General features: G+C 45.3%; 1 protein-coding gene across 3 annotated transcripts in view; it reads right to left on the bottom strand.

The window, feature by feature from the left end:
• Positions 1-25,724, bottom strand: part of STK38L (serine/threonine kinase 38 like) — a 40,025-nt gene extending 14,301 nt beyond the window's left edge. The window contains exons 1-5 of one of the 3 annotated variants that reach the window (XM_070947784.1): positions 25,632-25,724; positions 8,480-8,624; positions 6,100-6,151; positions 3,988-4,110; positions 1,847-1,930 (exon numbers count right to left, since the gene is read on the bottom strand). In XM_070947784.1, the coding sequence (XP_070803885.1) occupies positions 1,847-1,930; positions 3,988-4,110; positions 6,100-6,151; positions 8,480-8,613 (393 nt within the window). In that variant the 5' untranslated portion in view covers positions 8,614-8,624; positions 25,632-25,724. Of the gene's footprint in view, positions 1-1,846; positions 1,931-3,987; positions 4,111-6,099; positions 6,152-8,479; positions 8,948-25,631 lie in introns of those variants that run through there. The other 2 variants (XM_070947785.1, XM_070947783.1) reach the window with 2 other exon arrangements.
• Between the last annotated feature and the right edge of the window lie 1,387 nt (positions 25,725-27,111).

Here is a 27,111-nt window from a genome sequence, read left to right as displayed (position 1 = left end):
ATGCAATGAAACTTTTATTGCTGTTAGGTGTAAGGCGACCTTTCCTAACTCACAAGGTACTCAGTATAGGTTGGACTACAACAACAATCATCGGATTGTCTCCTACCCTCCAAAGCTGGAGATATCTGGTTCTACCGGTAGAAGTGAATAGTTTTAGCTCAGGGTTGAACTGTGAGGTCCTTGGTGCCCTCTGAGTTGGGTTGTTTTCTTGGAAACATCTCATTAAAAGTGCAAACGCCGCTCCCTTCTAGCACTGATGGTGTTCCCTAATTGGGTAATGAAATGTCTACAAGAAAACCACCCAGCTCAGAGAGCACCAAGGACCCCACAGTCATCTTCCTCCTCTTCCTCTTTGTTGGGTCATGAAACATCTGCAAAATCACTAAGCTCAGAGAACGTGAAGGAGATCTCACAGCTCCTCCTCCTCCTCCCTTCCTCCTTTCTACCATAGCACTGATGATGTTCCCTAGTTTGGTAATGAACCATCTGCAAGAAAATCACCAAGCTCAGAGAGCACCAAGGATGCCCACAATCCTCCTCCTCTTCCTCCTTCTCCTTTTCCCTCCCTCCTTTCTAGCACTGATGATGTTCCCTAGTTTGGCAATGCATCATCTGTAAGAAAACCACCAAGCTCAATCATTCTACTACTACTACTACTACTACTACTACTACTACTACTACTACTATTACTCAATCACTCACTCACTCACTCACTCCGTTCTAGCCCTGATGATGTTCCCTAGTTTGGTAATGAATCATCTCCCAGAAAACCACCTTTCTTTCTTTCTTCTTCTTTCTTTCTTTCTTTCCTTTATTTCTTCCCTCCCTCCCTCCCTTTCTTTTTCTTTCTTTTTTTCTTTTCTTTATTTCTTCCCTCCCTCTTTTTCTTTCTTCCTTTCTTTCTTCCCTTTCTTTCTTTTCTTTTTCTTTATTTCTTCCTCCCTCCCTCTTTCTTTCTTTCTTTCCTTTCTTTCTTCCCTCCCTCCCTCACTCCCTTTCTTTCTTTTCTTTCTTTTTTTATTTCCTCCCTCCCTCCCTCCCTCCCTCTTCTTTCTTTCTTTCTTTCTTTCTTTCTTTCTTTCTTTCTTTCTTTCTTTCTTTCTTTCTTTCTTTCTTTCTTTCGCACCCCCCCCCCACACACACACCCTCCGTTTTTGTCCTAGCAGGCTTCAGGGAAGCCTCCTGGGAGCAAAAACAGACTTCCCCCAATAGGTAGTAGTAAAAAATGCTTTAAAAAGTTTTTAAAAAAGTTTTTAAAAAAGTTCTGAGGATTGCGCGGCATAGCTGATTGTCACAGCTGATTGTTAGAACATTTTTTTTTTTTTTTTACTTTTTAAAGCATTTTTACTACCAGTTCGGCGAACCAGTCACATTTGTTGCAACCGGTTCGGTAGCATTTCACCCCTGATTATTTAAAGGGTAGTTAAACAATTGTTTTTCCCTCCTGCCAGAAAAAGTCAGGAAGGAGAATATAGCGATGTTACAATTTTCTATCCCCCCCCCCCCCAAACGGATAAGTTTCTTTGAAGGCGTTCCAAGAAAACGAAGGAAACCCCCAGTTCTTTTGATAACCCTGGAAATTTCGCACGTGAGCTTGTGCTGAAGTTGGTTTGGTTTGGGTCTATTTATACTGCCCGTTTCTGGACTTCGAGGAAGGAAATGGGGTTGAATTGTCTCCTAAAGGTGTCCTACTCCTTTTCTTAACTTTTGAAAAACAGGAAAACTGAAAGCTTCCCCAAAGGAATGAAAGATCCAGCCGTTGAAAATGCCAGCTTCAGATGACAGGGCTTACAGACAGCTTTGAAGGTGCTTTAAAGTTATATTTGGAAACAAAACAAAGACGTACTTGCTCTTTTTCCAGCATGTCGGCTTTTCTCAATATCTTCATTGCGTAAATATGACCCGTATCTTTTTTCTGAACTAATCGGACCTGTGGATTTAATAAAAGGGGAGCTTTGAATCGTGGACTTCCAAGTTCAAAGCACTAAATTCAAAACGAGTTTTCCTTTCCGGTGTCAGCACTCCAAACTACATTCACTCCAGTGCTGACATAAGGAAGAGAAGAGGACGCTTGACTCTTCACCTACTTATTTTCCCTGAAGATATCGTTCCCTAGGAGATGGGATGGGAGGGGGGACATTCCTGTGAGCTGAAGTAGTAGATATGGGGAGAGTGACTTGGAAGATGGCCAATGAGACGCAGAGAATTGGGGAACGGAAAGGGAGGGTTTGGGGGTCAGAAGGTAAGTGCTGACTACGATGGAGTCGGGGACAGATTGTTGTGCTCAATAAATGAAAGATTTCATCAAAGACTATTTGTTTGGAAATGCAATTTATTTGAGACCTGACATCCGGTTGTTCTCAAAGCCAATTCAATCCTAAATTGCATTAACAGAGGGATTCAATCAAGATCAAGGGAGGTACTAATACCACTCTATAAAGCCTTAGTAAGACCATACCTAGAATATTGCATCCAGTTTTGGCCACCACCAGAGGCAGCATTCAGCCGGTTCGCACCAGTTTGCGCAAACCATTGGCAGAAATTTGGCCAAGGTCGCCTAACTGGTAGCCACTCGCTCGCCCCACCCGCCATGTTCGTCACCGCCATGTTCTTCGCGCACGTGCATCCCATTGCCTTGTAAGTCCAATGGGATGCGCGTGTGCGAAGAACATGGCGATGGGACAGCAGCAGCTTTTACCGCGATCTCCGGTACTTTTCAGCGGCCTGCGGCCAGCCGCCGCAGCCACAAAGCAGCTCTCGAATGGAAGCTTCTTTGCCAGCCGCTTTCCAGCAGTGGCGGCTGGCTGGGGGGGCCGCCGAAAACTCTGGTCAGTTTGCCTTCTGGACTCTGGACCAGCTGCCGTGAAAGGTAAGCAGCCCGAACAAAAAGGCGGTAGCGGGGAAGGAAGTGGGGCTAGGGCAGGGGCCACTAAGGAGGGGAAACGGGGGCGACTGACGAAGGGAGTGGGGGTAGATAGGTGGAAATTCCAAAAAATTTCCTGCCTTTTCCTGTGGGTGTAGCTAGGTAGGGGGGTCATATGACTGAATGTTTCTTTTCTAGTTTAATGAAAAGAAGGACCAGGGGAGACATGATAGCAGTCTTCCAATATTTGAGGGGCTGCCACAGAGAGGAGGGGGGGTCAACCTCTTTTCCAAGGCACCTGAAGGCCAGACAAGGAATAATGGATGAAAACTGAACAAGGAGAGATTCAATCTGGAAATAAGGAGAATTTTTCTGATACTGAGAGCAACAGAAGTTGCCTTTGGAAGTTGTGGGAGGTGTCAGCAACCTGCAGCTCCGGAGTCGCCTGCGGCTCTTTGGGCCCTCTGCTGTGGCTCCCTGTCGGGTGATCCCACCACTGGCTGGCCCGACCCCACCCCTCGTCCTCCCCTCCCAGTCACTCCTCGCCTGGCCTGAGAAGGCAAGGGATGGAGGGATGGAGAAGTTGTGAGGGCAGAATCAGAGAGATACAGAGAGAGGGAGAGAGGGAGAGAGAGAAAGGGGAGGGAGGGAGGGAGAGATGTCAAAAGGGTTTTGTGGCTCCCGGTGTTTTTTAACAACCGGTTCTCTGTCCTAATGACCAGCTGGGTAAGGGTGGCTAGGGTGTCATGTGACTGGTGGAAATGAATGACGTTGAGTTGGCCACGCCCACCCAGGTTTTGTGGCTCCTGGTGTTTTCTTTTCTGTGGGAAACGGGTCCAAATGGCTCTTTGAGTGTTTAAGGTTGCACACCCCTGGACCAAATGTACCCTAAAATAAGCCCCCTATGTTGGAAATGTAAAAAGAAAGAGGGAACATACTACCATATGTGGTGGTCCTGTCCAGAGGCTCGAAAATATTGGCTAAAAATCAAAGATTGGCTACAGGAAATTACTATTAAGATCCCTTCCAACTCTGTAATTCTGTTATTCCTTCTGTTCAGCGACCCTGCAAAGCTATCAAGAAAATGTCCTGGGAAACAATTCTTAAGACTTAAGATCACTAACCTCGCCAAAGGCCCCTCTTCCGATCACCTTCAGAGATTCAAAGTCATCCAGGCCCAGCCTCGTCCTCTTCAGCCTTAAAAATTCAGTCTCTTTGCGGGCGTGTTGAGATCTCCGAAGCTTTTTCTGGGGGCAACCAAACGTCCTCTTTAAAAGACTGGCCACACTTTGAGAATCATTTTTCTAAACCACAAGATGGCATGATATACTAATTTAAACGCGAGGCTTTTCCGCTTTTTTACGCGCTCCAGGCCAAAGAGAGAGCTATCCCTCGTCCCCAGGCTCCGAACAAAACAAGCCTCATCTTACATTGATGGAAACAACGAATATAATGTCAGGCGCGATCAAGCAAGTCCTAACGTTGTCATCTAGGAAGAAATACAATAGCCCTGCATGCCAGCAATAATTAATAACTGTATATAATTTGGAGGAAGTACAGATATACCCTTGTTTTTCTTATTATTAAACAATTATATATATGTGTGTGTGTGTGTGTGTTTGTGTGTGTGTGCAGTTAATATTTCGGGTTTCTTCCCGTGTAAATGTGAACATATCCCTAAAAGGGTAGAAGCGACGTTTCGACAGAATCTCATCTGCCATCATCAGGCTTATGTGTTTCATTGGATGGGTGTGTGTTCTGTACCAAGCCCCCACCTAAACAGAACACACACCCATCCAATCAGAGCACAGCCAACCCCCCATCCAATCAGAGCACAGCCAAACCCCCAACCAATCAGAACACACCTCTACCCAATCAGAACACAGCCAAGCTCCCACCCAATCAGTTCACACCCCCACTGGCAGTTAAAAGGAAGAAACAGCTGCGATCACACACATTGCTCCTAGAAGCACGAAGCCGAGAACACCAGCCTGAAGATGACGAATGAGACTTCATCGAAACATTGCCAAGACACCTCCAATTTTACGCGGGAGAAAACCCGAATAACCAAAGACCTACATATATATATATGTAATTCATTCTGTGATATATATGGTTGCAATAGAAAGCAATGTGTTGGTTAAACTTCCACAAATGCTGTTAATTGCACCAAAGGAGAAGTTAGTTTAGTTTAATTTGACTATCATAGTCGCTGTTTATAAAGCTTGTGTATTCCTGGCAGAAGGACGGCTAAGGTTTTAATATTTTAATTTATTTGAAAAATATGGGGGTATGACTTATGTTCGCTGGTCCCAATGGTCATACATTAAGGATTATCTGTGTGTATAGAGGAATATGTATATGTATATCATATGTATATCGCAGTGGTGGGATTCCGCCGGTTCAGGCCAGTTCGGGCGAACCGGTAGTTAAATTGCTGTCTGGCCCCGCCCCTTTCCACCCCGCCCCTTCCAGGAGTCTCCACCAGTGGTGGGTTGCCCCCGGTTCCCACCGGTTCTACAGAACCGGTAGTAAAACCAGCGGGAGGCTCCGCCCACCGACCCTGACGTCAACAAAACGCTTCTGCGTATGCAGCCCCGCTGCGAACCGGTAGTAAAAGTAAGTAGAACCCACCCCTGGTCCCCACGCGCCCCATTTTGGCTCCCAGGTAAGTGCAAGGACGCCTCCTAGGCCCAAAATGGTGTGCGGGGGGCAGTACATCCCTCCTCCGCAACCCATTTTTGCTCCCGGGGGGGTGCAGGAGGCCGAATGCTGCCTGTCACACCCCCTGGCCACGCCCACCATGGCCACGCCCACCCGGCCAGTCATTAGGGCAGAGAACCGCTTGTTAAATGTGTATGTGTGTGTGTATGAGGAAGCTACGTATCTTGTAAATGTTAAAGTCAACATGACACGAATGTTCTAACACAGGAACCCTTGCTACTATTTTACATATTTACCTACAAAGCATTTCTCACACTCCAGTTCCTTTAATACCAACCATGTGTGTGTGTATCTGAAAATATTCTGATTTTTTTTTTTCCCCTTTGCTGGCCCTTTCCTCCATTTACCGCTTCCTTCTGTTGACTTTTTTCGGGCCGATGTTATTAAAACAAACACACACACACACACACACAAATTTTGTCCTGCAAGTTTTTCTGAATCACTAAGGGTTGTACCAATCCTAAACAAACAATGCTATTAAAAACTTTCAGCTTTACGAGTGCCTGAATTACCTCTTCGTCCGCTAAGCCTTCTTTCTCCATGGCTACTTCAAGTTTCTTCTGCCTAAGTTGGAAGTACAAATCACGTATTATGAAACAACCGACATTATTATTATTATTTTTGCATGCCAAAACCACTAGACACAAAGACAGGTTTTCCCCTGTGCCATTACTCAACTAAACACATCATTCCCACAGCGCTGTCTTACGCCTAAGGACATCTAACCATGTAGTATGACTCTATTATTATTATCCTTCTCGTCTTTCCTATTACCTACTTCTATTTGTATCTTATGGACATCTAACCATGTAGTATGACTATTATTATTATTCTTCTCGTCTTTCCTATTACCTACTCCTATTTGTATCTTATGGCTCTCATTTTGTTGCTTGTACCTTATGATTTATGATTGTATCTTATGATTTATGACTTTGCTGCTTGTATGGATACGGAGAGCTCCTGCACCAAATTCCTTGGGTGTCCAATTTGTTGTTGTTAGTTGTGTCCGACCCATCGCGACCCCATGGACAACGTTCCTCCAGGCCTTCCTGTCCTCTACCATCCTCTGGAGTCCATTGAAGCTCACGCCGACTGCTTCAGTGACTCCATCCAGCCACCTCGTTCTCTGCCGTCCCCTTCTTCTTTTGCCCTCCATCGTTCCCAGCATTAGGCTCTTCTCCGGTGAGTCCTTCCTTCTCATTAGGTGGTCAAAGGATTTGAGTTTCATCTTCAGGATCTGGCCTTCTAAAGAGCAGTCAGGGTTGATCTCCTCTAGGACCGACCGGTTGGATGGCCTTGCAGTCCAAGGGACTCGCCGGAGTCTTCTCCAGCACCAGAGTTCAAAGGCCTCCATTCTTTGGCGCTCAGCCTTCCTTATGGTCCAACTTTCACAACCATCCATTGCAACTGGGAAAACCAAGTCCAATTACACTTGGTCAAAATAGAATATTCTATTCTATTTTAGAATTGAAAAAGAGGGTTATTTCACACCTCAAACACAGAAACCTGGGTCCAAAGTTTGAGTTACACAACACAATAATTATGGAGGTTGCCACTTTCTCGTTCCAAAATTCTTCCCCTGTTGCATTATCCAAATTCTCATCCTGATCTCTTTATTGGTACATGAGATGTGGGGGGGGGGAAAGGGGGTTTATTTATATAGACAACCTGGGCATAAAAAAATTCTCCCTCAACTTCCTGGATGATAATCCAAAATCAAGAAAAAGGAAAGAGACAAAATTCAAGCATCACATTAAGTCATGGTCCATGTCTCCATGATGGATTGAAGGAATGCAAAATGCTGCATGCAATTCAGCAATTGAAACCAAGCAAGCCATATCGTGGCTTAGGGCGACGTCTGAACACCAGGCATCATTGTCTGTCCTGGAGTTTCCCAACTTGTCAGCTTTAAGACGGGGGAGCTTCAACAGCCAGAATTCCCCAGCCAACTCTTCATGCAAATTGCACTGTAAAAGTCTAAACGGCAGATTTGCCAAAGGTTAGACGATCGTGGCCAAACCCAGATAAGGTTGCAGCTGGCAAACAAGGTGCAAGATACGCTTTGTCAACAGGTGTGTTTGTAAAGTAACAACGGTAGTGCCCGAGAACAAAACTTACCTTGGTCTTCTGGTTAAGTAAAGATTAAAAGGATTAAAATTATAACATTACACACTATTCCTCTTCATTTAACGATTTAACCCCACAGGAGCACTGATGATGTTACCTAATTGGGTCATGAAACATCTGCAAGAAAACTACAACGCTCAGAGAGAGTACCAAGGACCCCCCAACAGTCCTCCTCGTCTTCTTCTTCCTCCTCTTCTTCCTCCTCTCTGCAAACCCCACTCCCTTCTAGCACTGATGATGTTATCTAATTGGGTCATGAAACATCTGCAAGAAAACTACGACTCTCAGAGAGAGTACCAAGGACCCCCCAACAGTCCTCCTCCTCCTCCTCCTCCTCCTCCTCCTCCTCCTCCTCCTCCTCCTCTTCCTCCTCCCTGCAAACCCCACTCCCTTCTAGCACTGATGATGTTACCTAGTTGGGTCATGAAATATCTACAAGACAACTACCAAGCTCAGAGAGCATCAAGGACCCCGCAGTCCTCCTCCTCCTCCTCCTCTTCCTCCTCCTCCTCCTCCTCCTCCTCTTCTTCCTCCTCCCTGCAAACCCCATTCCCTTCTTGCACTGATGATGTTACCTAGATGGGTCATGAAACGTCTGCAAGAAAACTACCAACCTCAGAGAGCACCAAGGATCCCGCAGATCCGTTTTGGTTCCCACCAGGCAGTTCTTCTCCCCACCCAAGGATCTCCCCAACAGCAGGTCCCCATACAACGTCTAATCCTCATCGAAGAATTGTCGTTAAAGGAGGACGGGGCCTCGTATACCTGGTTTCTCTTTCTTCATGCTGCAGGATGAGGTTGCTATAAAAGTTCTCCAGCGTAAGCTTGGCCACCGTGACTCGCTCCCGGGTATGGTTGCTCATAGGAAAAGACGTCGGAGTCGCCGCAGTCATTGCCATAGTAACCTGCACTGAAACGGAGCCCATAAAATATAATAATTACTCAACGGAATATAAAGTCTTCCTCGTCTTCACCTCCTCCCAAACCCACGGAGTTTCTTCCAATATTTCTTTGGCAAGGTGGCACGTGCTCCAGCTGACACACACTAGGTGGCTCAGTGGCTAATCAGCTTGTCGATCAGAAAGGTTGGCAGTTCGGCGGTTCGAATCCCTAGTTAAAGGACTCCTGCGTTTAGCAGGGGGTTGGACTAAATGACCTCCAAGGTGCCTTCCAACTCTGTTACTGTTATTACCTCTGGCCATCTGAAATGAATAAGCCCAGCCTGAATCATGGTGGAAGCAATTTCTTTCTTTTTTTAAAAAAAAATATGTTTTATTAGTACATTTTTCTTAAGGTCGACTCAGCCTTCCATCCTTTCTAAGGTGGGTAAAATGAGGACCCGGTTTGTGAGGGCAATAAGCTGACTTTGTATAAAATATACAAAAGTATGAAGGCTATTGCTTAACGCATTGTAAGCCGCCCTGAGTCTCCGGAGAAGGGCAGCATATAAAAATAAATAAAAATAAAAATAAAAATAAATAAATGTACATAAAAAAAACCCTCTATATCTCTTTCTGAGCCATGTGTTGTCTGGCTACAATTGGTTTTGAGTAAGAATACAACAATAATCAATTATGGTAATCACAGTGTACGTATCAATAATAATCACATAGTAATAATACAATTATCTTATCCGTACTAAAAAAAAAATTCCGTATATACCGGTGATTCATTATCTTTTTAACCTTTTTAGTTTCTAACCTCTGTTTCTATTACTTAACCATTGGGTAAAATGAGGCCCATGTTAAGAAATATTCTGTTTCTTCCTTTTCTTTTCTTTCTCTGCACATTCTAATATATATATATATATTTAATAACACTTTCATCTGCAGGGATCTCTCCGTTTTTCCAGGAAGCAATTTCTTATCTGTGTGCGTGTGTGACCCAAGCAATTTGTGTTAATATTTTCAGCCGGGGCTCCAGGCTGCGGCACAGAAAACCCGCAGAAAAATGCCAAAAAAAATGATTTGACAAATTGCCAAGTTGTTTGTCTGAACCATTGCCATGTATTTTACAGATAACGTCTTTGTACGACTTACAAAAAGTTCGTTTAGTTGAAGTTTGCCTTGACTTGGACTTCACTCAGATTTGTTGTTTATATAAGGGGGTGAGAGATAAGTACCTTGATTTACATATTAAATGTATGGCCCGATTATTAAAACAACATATACCTCATCAGTGGTGGGATTCAATTTTTTTTACTACTGCTTCTGTGGGCGTGGCTTGGTGGGCGTGGCTTGGTGGGCATGGCAGGGGAAGGATACTGCAAAATCTCCATTCCCTCCCCACTCCAGGGGAAGGATACTGCAAAATCTCCATTCCCTCCCCACTCCAGGGGAAGGATACTACAAAATCCACATTCCCTCCCCACTCCAGGAGAAGGATACTGCAAAATCCACATTCCCACCCCACTCCAGGGGAAGGATACTGCAAAATCCCCATTCCCACCCCACTCCAGGGGAAGGCTGTAGAGAGGCCCAAAACGGGGCACGGCGGGGGGGGGGGAGATAAGCCCTCCCCACGGCTCATTTTCTCTCTCAGGAGGCTTCAGAGAGGCCTCTTAGGCCCAAAATGGGGCACACGGGGGCAGCGCAGTCCCTCTGCGACCCGTTTTTGCTCCAAGGAGGTTGCAGAGAGGCCTACTAGGCCCAAAACAGGGTGCAGGGGGGTGTAGCGCACCCCCCATGGCCCATTTTTGCTCCCAGGAGGCTGCAAGGAGGCCTACTAGGCCCAAAAAGGGGTGTAGGGGAGCAGTACCCCGCCCCCCGCGGCCTGTTTTTGCTCCCAGGGGGTGCAGGAGACCACAGAAGTGCTGCCTGTCACATCCCCTGGCCACGCCCACCATGGCCACACCCACTCAGCCGGTCATTAGGGCATTATTTGAATCCCACCACTGGTCATAAATCACTTTTTTCGGTGCCATTGTAACTTCAAACAGTCACTAAGTGAACTGTCACACGTCGAGGACTACCCGTAAATGTGGCTCCCTTTTTTGGATCAATCAACCCGCCTTTCAGAGCTAGTTTTGACTTGTCGCTAGCCACCAAATAGATCTCAATGCCGCCAACTGAGTTGTTTTAATATTTCTTTTTAAATAAAAATATTTAACAGAAAGGGCACATTCAGCCCCCAAATAGTCCTTTTAAGTGGCTGCCAATAAAAGAATATAATAGCCTTGTATTTAAACACCGACCGCCTAGCCGCAGCTGAGAAGTCATGGCAATACCAATAGATTTCACAGCCCCACGGAGCAAATATGAGAAAGTCCCTTTTGAAAAGTCGCCTGGCAGAATACAATCCTCTCCTTATTTTCTCGGTCAGTTCTGGCTGGCTCGGGAAATCTCGCCGCCCCACCCGCCGTCAAAATTTGCAAAACAGGGACTCTTGGATAAAGCTAGAGTTTAAAACTCTTCCCAATTTTTTTTTTTAAAAAAAGCGGGAGAAGGACGGGAAACATAACCCTGAATTAATCTGGGATGGTTTTTCGTAGCGCCCTTGGAAGGGATTGAATTTCCCAAAGTGGGACCTGTTTTTTTTTATTATTATTATTATTTTATTTCCAGAGGAAAGTCCGTCCGAGAGGAAGCATCTGCAAAAGCATGACTCATATCTTAATTCATAAAAGAGCAAGGGTTATATAAGGAGCCGGCGTGCCCTGGAGAAAGGCAATTTAGGGCTTTGAAAGATTGTCCCTTTAGGCCAGGGATCAGCAACCCGCGGCTCTGGAGCCGCATGTGGCTCTTTCATCCCTCTGCTGCGGCTCCTGTCGACGGTCGGCTCCACAATTGATAGGACTTTTGGTTAGGAGAGGTAGAGGAAAAAGGATGCCTCGCTAGGAGGAGACTCTATGGTGGGGGGAACCGGAGTTCCGGTTGGCAGAGGAAAAAGGACACCACACTAGGAGGAGACTCTATGGTGGGGGGAACCGGAGTTCCGGTTGGCAGAGGAAAAAGGACACCACACTAGGAGGAGACTCTATGGTGGGGGAACCGGAGTTCCGGTTGGCAGAGGAAAAAGGACACCACACTAGGAGGAGACTCTATGGTGGGGGAACCGGAGTTCCGGTTGGCAGAGAAAAAAGGACACCACACTAGGAGGAGACTCTATGGTGGGGGGAACCAGAGTTCCGGTTGGCAGAGGAAAAAGGACATCACACTAGGAGGAGACTCTATGGTGGGGGAACCGGATTTGTGGTCGGCTCCAGAATTGAATGGGAGGCTTCTGGATAGGACCTTTGTGGCTCTTTGAGTGTTTAAGGTTGCCAACCCTGCTTTAGGCACACACACCCCTGGCTCCCAATCCTCCTGCCTGAAGAGTGTTAGAACTATAAATTGTGATTTTCCTCTAAGACAGGGATCAGCGATCTGCGGCTCTGGAGCCACATGTGGCTCTTTCACCCCTCTGCTGCGGCTCCCTGTCCCTCAAAATATGCGTCACAACCGCCAACATGCGACACCCACTGGCACGCAATTTATTGAGCTTTTCAACCCCCGGTAGGCTAACCATGGATAAATCCAAGAAAAGAAAAGTTTCAGAAGAAAACAGAATGTTTAATTCAACTACATGCTAGTTTTGTGGCCGCTTAAGATATAGTCAGGCACGGGAAGGGTTTTGTGGCTCCCGGTGTTTTCTTTTCTGTGGGAAATGGGTCCAAATGGCTCTTTGAGTGTTTAAGTTGCAGACCTCTGCTCTAAGAAAAGGAACAGAAGGATAATTGAAAGTAGTCACGCTACCGAAGAGGACTTGTAGAGAAAGCCGATTTGTCTATTATAAGGCAAAGCCTGTTCCCTTTAGGCAAATAAATGAGAATAGGACAACTCTTTCTTTAGACCAGGATGTAAAACGACTACCTCTTGAGTGTTGCTGAGACAAAGACATAGCAATAGCACTTATGTAGCGCTTCACAGGGCTTTTTACAGCCCTCTCTAAGCGGTTTACAGAGTCAGCACCTTGCCCCCACAACAATCGGGGTCCTCGTTTTACCGACCTCGGAAGGATGGAAGGCTGAGTCGACCCTGAGCAGGATCGAACTCCTGGCAATGGGCAGAGTTAGCCTGCAATACTGCCTTCTAACCACTGCGCCAGCCCTGGTAGTCCTGAACTTAGGACCACAATTGATCCTAGCAGGTGTAAGGGGCAGAGTTGGCCTGGGGGTGTAAACTTTGCAACTGGGAGAAAAATGCTACCAACTCAAAAACGTTTGCCAGCCTTCCACCTTCTCACGCAGCCAGTTACCGCTGCATCTGTTCCAAAACTCACAGGTTGTGCTTTCTAAAAGGAAAGCGACAACATGGCTTACTGTTTGGGTTTTCCATCTGCTGTCTGTTTTCTAAAGGTCCCTATCCAAATTCCACACAACATTGTCTACCGCCAGCTCTTACTAAACCCACGAGGATGTTCCATCGGGAAGACGCAAAACCACGCAGAACGTGAGACAGTTGCATTTTCTGCCTAAATACATATTCTGACCCAGCTCCCCAAACACAACAAACCCTCTGCATCCTTCCTCTCTCACACATTGCAGGCTAACAAGTCCGTCCGGCAAGGAGATGAATAACATCTCATTTAACATCTCACTTTATGAAAAGAAATTTTAGGCTCAATTGTGGTCATAAATCAAAGACAATTGTGGTCATAAGTTAAGGACTGCCTGTATGTGACCGAATTATGGCAGACGTAATAATTTGAGGATATTCAGTTGTGTAACCAAGCCTTTAGCGCTATTGCAGTAAAAAGTTATTTTGGGGTGATTTCACGCCTCTGGGAAAAAGAAAAACGGAATTCTTGTTTTTCCTTTTCATATTGACCTCCCTGGATAATTAATGTCGAAGATGGTATTTTTCCGTCTCAAAGCCAGAGAAATTTTTCCATAAACGAAAGGGCGCTTCAGATAACAACGATCTCTTCCTTCTTTGGGCAACGCAGAATGTGACACATTCTGTGTGAATGTGAACATAACACAAGGCAGGTGCAGTGACTGATCCAAAAACAATGAATCACGCAAAAGAGGAATGACTTCGGGTGACTTCATCCCTTCGGTCCAGGGCTCGGCTGACAATCTCAATGCAAGGAAACTGCACCCAAAGTCTAGAGTAACGTGAGTTGCTCCAGACAGAAAGTTCATCAGCTGCTAAGCCAAATAAGGAATTAATTTAGCGCAGACAAGTCAGACGTAATGTTTTGGCCAGATTACTTTCCCAGCCTTTAGTCATAAAAAGCAAAGTCCCTGAAAATAACTTTTCCCGTAATACATTCAACCCTGAGTGGAGTATTAGAAAGAGCTTCAGAAATCTAAGAGGAACTATGACTATTTTATCTGAAATTTCATTGCAGGCTTAGAAAGAGACTAGAAGCAAGAGATGAATGGAAAAAGAAATCTAAGTTTTCCGCAGCTTCAACTTAGGAGTTGAAAAACCAGAAATGAATCTCATACACTTTATTCTGCATAGATCCAAACAACCAGGAGCCTATATTATAAATATACAAATATATTTGTATATTTACATTAAATACACAAACATACATGTATATTTGTGTATTTGCTGTAAATATACCAATAGATTGTGTGAACGACCAAACTTGATACAGAGGCAGGGAAAGAAAACAGCCAATTAAAATAAAATTATCTAGAAAAGCCAGAAGCAATTCCCACAACTAGAAAAAATGGGTCATATTCAGGCCTACAACATTGGTGTACGATAAATGTCTTATGAGAACTCCTATCAAACTTTCAGAACTCTTGATAGAAGAGAATATTTGCAAGGGTTGAAATGTGGGGTCCTTGGTTGTTTTCTTGCAGATGTTTTATGCCCTGATGTTGTTATCTGGTTTGGTGATGAAACGTCTTCAAGAAACAACCAAGCTCAGTTCCTTTCCACAGTTCCAAGAAGGGTCCACACAACCATTTGCACTATTCAGGTGACCTCCAAGTGGCCTCAACCACTCTCAGAAAGAGTACTAACGACCAGACGACTGCAAAGGAATATAAATCTTTTCATCTTCCACCGTTCAGTCAGAACTGAAGGCGCTTCTTGGATGAGAAGCGAAACGTCTTCTAGGAAAAAAAAAAAGGAAGTCCAGTTGCCTTTTGAAAAACAAACCTTGGGGATAGCAGCACAAGCAAATTGTGCCTTGTAACATTTTACACTAACAAGTATATTTTGACGTGGGTTTTTGTAAACCACACATGTACGGTATCTTCTGAAAGCTTATAGTTTCATTCTTTTGAGCGTTGAGCGTGTCACTTTGGGATGACTCTAAAGAACTAAAAGGAACTATGGAAAATAAAGATATATCTGGCACTGGGGATTTAAAACTGGATCTAGAAAATTTGGATAGTAACAATGGGGCCCTTGATCGAGATCAGGGATCGGCAACCTTAAACACTCAAAAGAGCCATTTGGAACCGTTTCCCTCAGAAAAGAAAACACCGGGAGCCACAAAACCCTTCCCGTGCCTGACTACTTCTTGAGCGGCCACAAAACTAGCATATGTAATTCTGTTTTCTTCTGAAACTTTTCTTTTCTTGGATTTATCCATGGTTGCCTGCCGGGAGTCGAAAAGCTCAATAAATCGTGTGCCGGCGGGTGTCGCACATTGGCGATTGTGACACATATTTTGAGTGACAGAGAGCCGCAAGAGAGGGATGAAAGAGCCACATGCGGCTCCAGAGCCGCAGGTTGCTGACTCCTGATATAGATTGTGGGGACGAAGCAGATGATCTCACACACAGACACACACAAAAAAACCCTTTTTTGATGAACGAGGTTAAAAAAAAAGATGGGGAAAAGTATATTATTCTTATTAATATGTATAAATGGATCTAAAGAGCATGACGTAAGATTACCAGAGGTGGGTTTCAGCAGGTTCTGATCAGTTCTGGAGAACCGGTACCGGAGATTCTGAGTAGTTTGGAGAACCGGTAGTAAAAATTCTGACTGGCCCCGCCCCCATCTATTCTCTGCCTCCCGAGTCCCAGCTGATCGGGAGGAAATGGAGATTTTGCAGTAAACTTCCCTTGGTGTGGGGAGGGAATGGAGATTTTACAGTATCCTTCCCCTGGAGTAGGGTGGGAATGGAGATTTTACAGTATCCTTCCCCTACCATGCCCACCAAGCCACACCCACAGAACCGGTAGTAAAAAAATTTGAAACCCATCACTGAAGATTACACCTGTTTACACAACTTTTCTTGTCCAGATTGTTAACACAAATGAACTTTTTTAAGTCGAGGCCTACCTGTACACAACTCTTTCAAACGTAGTTGTGATTTAAGAGGAAAAGCAGAAGCCTGATTTTTAAACCACAGAATCACCGTTTACATTTCAGAAGGTTAATATTCAAGGCTTCAAAACCCAACTTGTCAAAGGCAAGGCCTGGAAATAAAGCTTTTAAACAAACACACAATGGCTTTTGTTAGTTAAACCTGTCTGTCGTACACACACCTAAACACAGAGGCGTATCCTGATTAACTCTTTCTACTAATCTCAAGTGACATAAAACACAGGACATTTTCCGACTGCTGTTTGGCATCCACTAAGCGTTCGTTATTTCCTATTTTTAGCTTCTTGTAATGCTGTCATCGGGGTGCAAGGAGACATAATGCACTTTTGTCTCTCGTCGTTTTCTAAATATTCTGCTAGCAACTGACACTTTTATCGTAGAAACCAGCACTGAATTCCAGTTTTTTTTTGTTTTTTTTTAACAATCTTCAGCAATAAAAGAAGAAAAAAGTCAACACAATCGCACCAACAGCGCAAAACGGATTAGGAGAGAATAGAAAGAGGATTACTCAGCAATTCAGGTAGAAAAGGATATACAGATAGTTCTCTGTTTATAACTCCAGTCTCTGCGGTTGTAAAGTGAATCACACGGGCGTTAAGCCAATCCAGCTTTCCCCGTTGGCGTTCCTTGTGGGAAGGTTGCAAGTGGCGACCAAGTGTCGTAAACTCAGGTAGCCCTTGACTTGGGACCACAACCGAGCATCGAATTTCGGTGGCTAAGTGAGGCATTTGTTCTGTGAGGTTTGCCCCCATTTTATGACCATTTGTCAACTCGCAAAGCATCCCTGGCCTGCTCTCAAGTTGCCATAGGCAAGGGGGATGGGAAACCGACGAAGCAGCCGGCAGCCAAAGACAGGAGTGCATTCCAGACATATCTTTCTCAAGGCTGTCTCCCAGGGTTACCCACAGCAGCCGGAGGGGAGCGGTCTCTATAATCCGCAAAATTGCTCCGTTGGCGAATGTGATTGATGACACACCCTGGGGGGAGGGGGGAAACAGGGTCATAATTGGAGCATAAATTACGTAGGGTCAGAGATAGCTTCACTTGGTAACCCGCCCACATGAAGCTCCTAATAAATAATTGGATTTCTTTTGAAGCTTGGCTTGAGGCTCATGATTGAATTAGGGCATCCGTCGGAAACCTGACACCGTTCTTGCCACCGTTAAGTGAAACACTGCAGTGGATAAGTGAGTAACATGGTTATTAAGCGGATCTGGCTCTCCCGTGGACTTCTCCTCCTTCAGAAGGATGGATTTACCCAACTGGTCTTTTGTTTTCCGTGATGTCTACAAGACAAGGGCTCTTTTGTTTTTAATCTCTGTTGGCAATCAGAAGGACAGAAAAATAAAATGGCCATTCGGACATTGTAATCAGGAACAGCCAGCCCTTGCACTGGCCGTGGCCAAAATTCCCACTGCAATTCAGCCCCGGTGAAATCATACCAAAACTGAATGGTGCAGGATAATGACAATGAGATCATCGTTCAGGTGTCAGATCTTGTCCCCAAATTCTATGGGATTGCTGTTTTTTTTTTTTTATTGTTCTTATAAGAATGAAGGTGTGCAACTCATCATCCAAGCACATGTTTTGCACCTAGAAGGTGCCAAGATTCGATTCACAGTATCTCCAAAAAGTGCAAAACGGACTTGTGGATTGTCTCCGTAAAATTATTCCTTATTCCTATCTGTGATGAAAGGATTTCTGGAGGAAAGCGCTTCAAAATATTTTTTTAAGAACAATATCCGTGGTGAGGGTTTCTTAACTCTTTGATTTTCTGTCATTTTCTTTCTTTCTCTCTTTCTTTCTTTCTTTCTTTCTTTCTTTCTTTCTTTCTTTCTTTCTTTCTTTTTCTTTGTCTGTATTTCTTTTTCTTTCTTTTTCTTTCTTTTTCTTTGTCTTTCTTTCTTTCTTCTTTCTTTTTCTTTCTCTATCTGTATTTCTTTTTCTTTCTTTCTTTCTTTTTCTTTGTCTGTCTTTCTCTTTTTTCTTCTTTCTTTCTTTCTTTCTTTCTCTTTCTTTCTTTCTTTCTTTTTCTTTGTCTATATTTCTTTTTCTTTCTTTTTCTTTCTTTTTCTTTGTCTTTGTCTTTCTTTCTTCTTTCTTTCTTTTCTTTCTTTCTCTTTTTCTGTATTTCTTTTTCTTTCTTTCTTTTTCTTTGTCTGTCTTTCTCTTTCTTTCTTTCTTTCTTTCTTTTCTTTTCTTTTCCTTTATATAGCCTCTATTTATTTATATCCCACATTTATTATTTTTGCAAATAACTCAAGGCAGCGAGCATATCCAACACACCTTGTTCCTTCTATTTTCCCCAACAACAACACTGTGAGATGAGTTGGGCTGAGAGAGAGAGAGGGAGTTTACTGGCCCAAGATCACCCAACCAGCTTTCCTGGTGATTGGCTCAAAGTCACCCAACTGGCTTTCATGCCTAAGGCAGGACTAGAACTCCCTGCCTTCTGGTGATTGGCCCAAAATCACCCAGCTGGCTTTCATGCCTATGGCAGTACTAGAACTCACCATCTCCTGGTGATTGGCCCAAAGATACCCAGATGGCTTTCATGCCTAAGGCGGGACTAGAACTCCCTGCCTCCTGGTCATTGGCCCAAAATCACCCAACTGGCTTTCATGCCTAAGGCAGGACTAGAACTCCCTGCCTCCTGGTGATTGGCTCAGGTGAGATTTGAACTCGCGGTATCCCGCTTTCTAGTCCGGTGCCATAACCACTAGACCAACTTGGCTCAGTAACACTTTGATTGTCTTGTTTCGACCCTGAGCTGCAAATATTTCCCTTCATTGTCTTGTTTATTTACAGAAATCTTATTTCGGAAGAAATATAATTCTTCCCGCAGCCGATTCCGAAATGCATTCATACACCACGATTAAACAATTTCCTTTTCAATGGCTTGTTTCATTTTTTTTTTTGCCAATCCTTCTTTCCAAAGATATGTAAAATTTCCACTCAGTCAACAAAACCAGACAGACTTGACTCCGTGATGAATATTGCATTTCAAATATAATGCATCAGTTAGCCGAGTATCTTTGTGGATACACAAATTAAAACATTTCACTCTTTTGAAAGAAGAAAAAAAAAAGGCAAGGAAAACAACATTGTTTCGCGTACAAAATAAAACTGTTTACACAACTGCTTCCTACACGCACATAACTCTCTAAACAACGTCCTAACTGTAAATTCCTTGCAATCATAAAGCTCGATGTAACAAGAATACACCTAAGTCCTCGACTTAACGACCATAACTGAGCCTAAAATTCCCACGGCTAAACTAGAACAGTTGTTAAGTGAATTTGGCCTCATTTTACGAACTTTCTTGCCGATGTTGTTAAGTGGACCATTGCCGGTAAGTCATTCGCACAGTTGTTAAGTGATTCTGTCTTCCTTAGTGACTTTGCTTGTCGGAAGGTCGCAAAACAAGATCTCGTGATCCCAGGACATTTGCAACCGTCATAAGTACATACCAGTGGCCAAGCCTCGGAATTTGGATGACGTGATGGCCGCAAGGGGTTGTTAAGTGTGAAAAACGGTCACAAGTCACTTTTTTTTAGTGCCATCGTAACTTGGGACGGTCACTAAACGAATGGTTATAAGTCAAGACCTACCTGCAAAACCAATTCATAATTAAAGTGAGACAAAAATGGCTCAGATTTCGCATTCGGGTACCGCTAAACGGTTAACTCAAGTGGCTTTGCAATGAAATCCACAATACAGGTAGTCCTCGACTTATGACCACAACGGAGCCCCAAAACCTCTGTTGTTAAGTGAAATGTTGGTTCGGTAAACTTTGCCTTTATTTTTACGACCTTTTTTTGCCATCGTTGTTAAACGGATCCCTGCACTAATTCTTAAATTAGTGACACGGTTGTTAAGTGAATCCAGCTTCCCCCTTGACTGGGCTCATCAGAAGGGTCGCAAAAGGGGGAATCACGTGACACACACACACACACACCCTGGGATGCCGCAACCGTCATAACTATGAAACGGTTGCTAAGCGTCTGAATTTGGATCACCTGACCCATGGGGGGGGGAATTCTGCAAAGGTCGTAAGTGTGAAAAACAGTCCTAAATCAAGTTTTTCAGTGCCGTTGTAATTTCGGTCACTAAATGAACTGTGGTAAGTCGCGGACTGCCTGAAACGCAGAAAGTGACATCAAGGTTAGTGCTACGTCGTTCAGTAGGTCAGCCCTTGTCATTTAACACAATGTATAAAACTCCTTCCAAACTTTTTAAATTATATTTGGCAGCCTAAATAAAGTTCCTTTAGGGAGGTTAACAAATATTAACAAATAAGATGCCAGCTGTTGTGGTCCGCCAGCAGCCTGCAGAGCTGGCAGAGGAGTCAGACAGTGAAGAGGCTGGGGAGGAACATGGGCCAGTCCTGGAGTCTGGGGAAGGCCCGGACGAGGGCTCTGCATCGGAGGCAGAGATGGGGCCGGGGCCATCTGGGAGTGATGCACGGACTCCAGAGCCCCCAGAGTCGGACAGCAGAGAGGCAGAGGAATAGGAGGAGCCTGTTCCTAGTGCATGCATGCACAGAGCTGCCAGAAGGCACGAACAGTTAAAACAAAAGGGACAACTAAGGAGTAAGGCCTGGAGATGATTGGCCCCTTTTCATAAGGCTTAAAAGAGGAGCAAAGGCATGTGGGACCTTTGCAGGAAAGCAACATTGTTAATTCTGTTCCCAGTCGGCATCTCTGTTTGATTCTGGACTCCGTGGGGCTTTGCCAAGTAGGTCTTTGGCAGCGTGTCAAGGGAGATAAAGGTGGGTGATTATCCCGAAGGACTTCTCCCAAAGGACTTTTTGCAACTAATTGGGACTCAGCTGTGAATGAACGTAATTCACAGCTGTTGCAATAAAAGAGGTTTTTGGGACTACTCGTGTGGTTTAATGACTCAGGAAGCCTAGGTCACACCACCAGCAGATCCAACTTTTTCATCAGAATACAGGGCGTCCTCGACGTATGACCCCGATGGAGCCCACTGCTAAGCGAGACCACCGTTAAGTGAATTCCACCCCCATCCCCCCATTTGATGACCTTTCTTGCCAGAATTGTTCAGCGAATCGTTGCTAAATTGTTAAGTTTGTCACACGGCCGTTAAGTGAATCCATGGACTTGGCTTGTCGGAAGTCACAAAAGGGGATCATGTGACACACACACACACCCGGGACACCGCAACCGTCATAAATGCGAGTCGGTGGCCAAGCATCCTAATTATGATGACATGATTGTGGGAATGCTGTGATGGTCTTAAGTGTAAAAAACGATCATTAAGTCACTTTGGGTTGGTGTAACTTCAAACGGTCACTAAATGAACCGTTGTAAGTCGGGGACTGCCCGTACTGTCATTAGAGCAGACACCAAGTTGTAGCCATTCAGGTTTCTTTCCTTAGAACGAGCGAAAGGATAAATATAATAGCAAATTCATCGATCATTAGACGGATGCACACAACACGGAAGAGGCAGCAAATGGGTCTCGGAACAAACACACACCCTGCAACACAATCCTAGCCTAACACAATCCATTTCGAGATTCTCCAAGATCCCTTTGTGAAAAGTGCATTTCAGGCAGGAAATTGGGAATAAACCGAGAGAAAACTATCTTCAAAAGCCCGAGTTTTAAAACTTTTGTAGGGAAGACGAACCAATTCAGCCACGGTTAACAACCACACTTGGAGCATTTTAAGAAACCAACCCTTTCATTGTGCTACTTCCCGATGGATAGGGAGTAGCTTCACTCAGTAGTAGGGGCTGCCCAAAAGAAGAGGAGGGGTCAATTTATTCTCCAAAGACCCTGAAGGCAGAACAAGAAGCAACGAACGGAAACCAATCAAGGAGAGAAGCAACTTAGAACTAAGGAGAAATTTCCTGACAGTGAGAACAATTAACCAGTGGAACAGCTTGCCACCACAAATTGTGGGTGCTCTAACACTGGAGGTTTTTAAGAAGAGACTGGACAGCCACTTGTCCGAAATGGTATAGGGTAAGGGGTTGGACTAGAAGACCTCCAAGGTCCCTTCCAGTTCTATTCTGATGGACTGAATATTTGCGCGAGAGTTTTTGTCCTGAGGAAACCAGTGGATTCAAAGTGTCTGAAAGATGAAAGAGATCACTGTTTTTCCCAATCTTGGCTGTGCGAAGAGATGTGGATTTCAATTTCCAGAATTCCCCAGCTGGTAATTCCCCTGGCTGGGAAATTCTGGGAGGAAGTCCACATATTTTTCAAGTGGCTGAGGTTGAAAAAGACTGGGATGGATTGATAAAATGGATGGCTATAGAATGGATGGAGAAATGCTGTAGCTGGAGAAATGATAGCGAGATAAGACAGACAGACAAACAGAGAAAGATGATACATAGGTAGAAAGGTGGGTGGGTGGAAGGAAGAGAGGAAGGGAGGGAGGGAGGGAGGAAGGAAGACAGACAGACAAACAGACAGACAGAAGACATAGGTAGGTAGGTAGCTAGATGGGTAGGTAGGTAGGTGGGTCGATAGGTGGATGGATGAGGAAAGAGAGAGAGAGAGAGAGATGACAGACATAGAGAGATGATACATAGGCGGTAGATATGTAGATTAGATAGATAGATAGATAGATAGATAGATAGATAGATAGATAGATAGATAGACAGACAGACAGATACATACATAGATACATACATGGATGGATAGATAGGTGGGTGGGTAGCTAGGTGGACAGACAGATGATAGATGATAGACAGATAAGATAGATAGATAGATAGATAGATAGATAGATAGATAGATAGGTGGGTAGGTAGATGATAGATAGATAGATAGATAGATAGATAAATAGATAGATAGATAGATAGAGATAGATAGATAGATAGATAGATAGATAGATAGATAGATACATGGATGGATGGGTAGGTAGGTAGCTAGGTTGATAGACAGACAGACAGACAGACAGACAGATAGATAGATAAATAAATAGATACATAGATACATATATAGCTAGGTGGGTAGGTAGATAGATGATAGATAGATAGATAGATAGATAGATAGATAGATAGATAGGTGGGTAGGTAGATGATAGATAGATAGATAGATAGATAGATAGATAGATAGATAGATAGATACATGGATGGATGGATGGATGGGTAGGTAGGTAGCTAGGTTGATAGACAGACAGACAGACAGACAGACAGACAGATAGATAAATAAATAGATACATAGATACATATATAGCTAGGTGGGTAGGTAGATAGATGATAGATAGATAGATAGATAGATAGATAGATAGATAGATAGATAGATACATGAATGGATGGATGGGTAGGTAGGTAGGTAGCTAGGTGGATAGACAGACAGATAGATAAATAAATAGATAGATAGATAGATAGATACATACATACATGGATGGATGGATGGGTAGGTAAGTAGGTAGCTAGGTGGGTAGGTAGATAGATGATAGATAGATAGATGGATGGATGGATGGGTAAGTAGGTAGATGACAGACAGACAAAGAGAGATGATACATAGGTAGGTAAGTAGGTAGGTAGGTAGGATCTCTTCCAAAGAGACTCACCTATCAGCCTGGATTAAGAAAACCAGCCAACCTTTGCTGCAATGCCTCCACATCTCTCCAGGAATCGTTGACAGAAACTCTTTAAAAGCTGACGTTTGCAGTCAGGCTTCCTTCCCCATTTCCAAGATGTGATTCCTAAAAAACGACACCCCCCCAACCCCCTAAACCGAGTAGGCAATTCCTACCACAGCTAACATATCGGGCGAGCAAAGGCCACGCTCTCTCCGGAACTTTTCCATGGGTATCAATATTGGGTGGGTCATAGTGAAGAGGAAGTGGTACTGTCATTATCGGAGTCCTTTGAAATCTTTGGCTATCAGGGAGGGGGGGCATTCAAAGCAAGCTTCCCGCACCACGAACCCCCCCTCCCCCGAAAAAGAGTGTGTGGAATAAGGCAAGCATGATGGTTACTTTAGACTCAAGATAATGTTGGGGTTGATTCTGAAAATGGTGGGAATCCAGCTCCTGGTTGCTAGTTGATGATTCCCATCAAGGCCAGACATTTAATTCAGTGACCTCAAAGTCCAGTTAATAGAATAGAATAACAGAGTTGGAAGGGACCTTGGAGGTCTTCTAGTCCACTCCCCTGCTTAGGCAGGAAATCCTGTATCATTTCAGACAAGTGGTTGTCCAATCTCTTCTTAAAAACTGCCAGTGATAGAGAAGGAAGGAAGGAAGGAAGGAAGGAAGGAAGGAAGGAAGGAAGGAAGGAAGGAAGGAAGGAAGGAAGGAAGGAAGACAACATAACAGAATAACAGCGTTGGAAGGGACGTTAGAGGTCTTTTAGTCCAACCCCCTACTTAGGCAGGCAACCCTACACCACTCCAGACAAATGGTGATCAAAACTCTAATTTATAGGTAAGGGTTTCCAGAGGTGGGTGGGTGAACCCAGCCATTTATTAACCCCTAAGCTTGGAAATAAGTCACACACACACACACACACACACACACACACACAAACACACAGTGCCGTCCCCAACCAGAAACCCTCCTCTGCAACTACGGGAGAGGCCAGCAGCAGCCCCCCCCCCAACCGCCACCAACGGCTCTCCTACACATCTGTGCCAGCTGGAGGGCGAAACGGAAGGTGGTGACTTGGCACAATCCCTTTTCCCTGCCATGCCTCGCTTGCTATATATAGTCTTGGATTTCAGCAACAGCCATTTTAACAGAGAGGGTGTGGGGGGGACCGTTTTTTCCAACAACTGGCTGCAGGAGGAAGTTCATCACTTAGCATCCCTCAATCCCCTCACCTCCCCCTCCCCCATCCGCCCCCACCGGTTCACCTCCTAACTGGGACTCTGGCTTGCCTCCTTTCTCGCTGGCCCCGGGGAGGAAGGCCCAGTAGCCAGGGCTGTCTTAACGGATGGGCCTGTTGATGGGCACTTGCCCCACGAGCATAATCTGTGCATGCCAACCCTTCAGCGCAGCTGGTATCATATCAGCACAGCACCGCATTTATTACATTTGGCTGCATTTTTTTTAAATGAATACTCACGTGCCAATAAAATAACTGTATGTTTCATTTGAGCCACCACTGACATTCTTTTTATTCCTGGGAGTAGGACACTGCTTCGGCCGGGACCCCATCAAGCTCTTAAGACGGCCCTGCCAGCTGCCACCCCCCCCCCCCCCACACCCAGTTTCAGCCAGCCTGGAGTCCAGAAACCCTCCTGGCCAGGTAGCTCCCCCGTTTGCCCCAACCACCAAAGCCCCCGAAGCGCTCCAGCGCTGGGCGCATCCTTCCCGGCTGCGCCAAAAGGCAGGACCCACAAGGGCGCACGGGGTACCCCGGTTGCGCTTCGCTCCGGACAGCCTCCTCCTCCTCTTTTCTCCCTTCTCCCTTCTTCTCCTGCCTGGAAAGACTTCTCCCCACCGGTTCCCAGGGCTTGGCTTGGCCTGGCGGCCTCGGTTCGCGCTTGGACCCGGGCGCAACGCTGCTGCGTGCGCCCGGTTGGAGAGGCGGATTTGGCACCGCTGGAGCGCGCCTCTTCTTCTTCCTCCTCCTCCTCCTCCTCCCGCTCTCCTTTTGCCCTTGTCCTCCAGGGCAGCGACTTGGGCTGAGATCAACCCCATCCCCACTCACCTCCCCGCGCTTGCCCGGCTGGCTGCGCCCCCGCGCCCTGGCTGCGCTCCCCGCTTGCAAAGCCGGCCGCTTCCCTCGCCTGCAACCTCTGGCTCGCCCCGCGCTGGGAAGGGAAGACAGCAGCAGCGGCGGCGGCGGCAACGGCAGAGTGAAAGCGGGCTGTTTACTAGCCGGTTCTCGCGAGAGGAAGGAGCCACGGCCCCCAAAGTGGGGGGGTGGGGTGTGGGGGTGGGGAGAGGGAAGGAGGGCCGCCCGCCGCCGCCGCCGATTGGCTTCCCGCCGGAGCCGGAGGCTGAGCCACGCCGAGCTGCGACAACGCCGCGGTGGGGAGATGCTGGTTGAGGGGCCCGGAGGTTGGAAGAGGCTGGAAAGTGTGATTTCCCCCCCGCCACTCCCCACTTTGGAGAGCGAGCGAGCGAGAGAAGAGAAAGAGGGAAAGAGAGAGCGAGAAAGAAAGAAAGAAAGAAAGAAAGAAAGAAAGAAAGAAAGAAAGAAAGAAAGAAAGAAAGAAAGAAAGAAAGAAAGAAAGAAAGAAAGGAAGGAAGGAAGGAAGGAAGGAGGGAAGAAAGAAAAAGAACGAAAAAGAAAGAAAGAAAGGGAAGGAAGGAAGGAAGGGAAAAAATGAGAAAGAAGAGGAAAGAAAGCAGAGAAAAAGAAAGAAGAGAGAGAAAGGAAGCGAGTGAGAAAGAACGAGAGAGAGGGAGAAAGAAAAAGACAGAGAAAGAAAGAAAGCGAGAAAGAATGAGAAAGAAAGAATAAGAGAGAGAAAGAAAGAAAGAGAAAGAAAATAAATAAATAAAATAAAATAAAATAAAATAAAATCAGGGCTTCCCCTTTCAAAGGTTCGGATTGAGATTTGTGGTCCCTCCCCCGCTTTGTTTTGGGACAAAGAGTTTGGGGCTTTGGGGGCATCTTTGCGTAAAAGCGCTTTGGCTCCTCGATTCGGGGAGTGTCGGGGAGCCCAACGGCGATCATTGGATCGAATTGGATTCCCTTCCCGGCTTTTCTCCTCCGGCGAACCGACCCGCCTTTTGGAGAGAGGCTTCCCAGAGGTGGAAAAGGAGAAAGGGGAATGAAAGGAAAATCCGGGGTTGGCGAGGATCAGAAAGCGAAGAAGAGTAGAGGGAGCGAAAGGCGCTGGGGAGAAAGAAAGAAAGAAAGAAAAAAAACTCCTCTTAATTCACTTTTCTCTTCTGGTTCTTATCCCGCGCGTGCCTCAATTTCTTTCCTCGCTCATGGCATCGTTTTCACTTCCCTTTCACTTCCCATCGCTTTCGTTTTTAATTCCCTTTCCTCGGCTGGCGTCTCCTTCCACCCAGGTCCAAAAAGATCTTCCCTTCCATCAAAAGGGTTCTGGTTATTTGCTCTTTCTCTTAAGGTTGTGTTCCGGGGCTCTTTGCACAATTATCCTTTCCTTGTGCGTGATATAATAATTATTTTCACCTGCCCTTAACCCTTGCCTCTTGCAGATCTTGAAACT

Source organism: Pituophis catenifer, unplaced genomic scaffold (genome assembly GCF_029215685.1).
Source record: "Pituophis catenifer annectens isolate HBS135680 unplaced genomic scaffold, rPitCat1.0.hap2 SCAF_7, whole genome shotgun sequence".
Lineage (NCBI taxonomy): Eukaryota > Metazoa > Chordata > Lepidosauria > Squamata > Colubridae > Pituophis > Pituophis catenifer.
The sequence above is the reverse complement of the archived record's forward strand: the minus strand, read 5'-3'. Positions and strand labels throughout refer to the sequence as shown.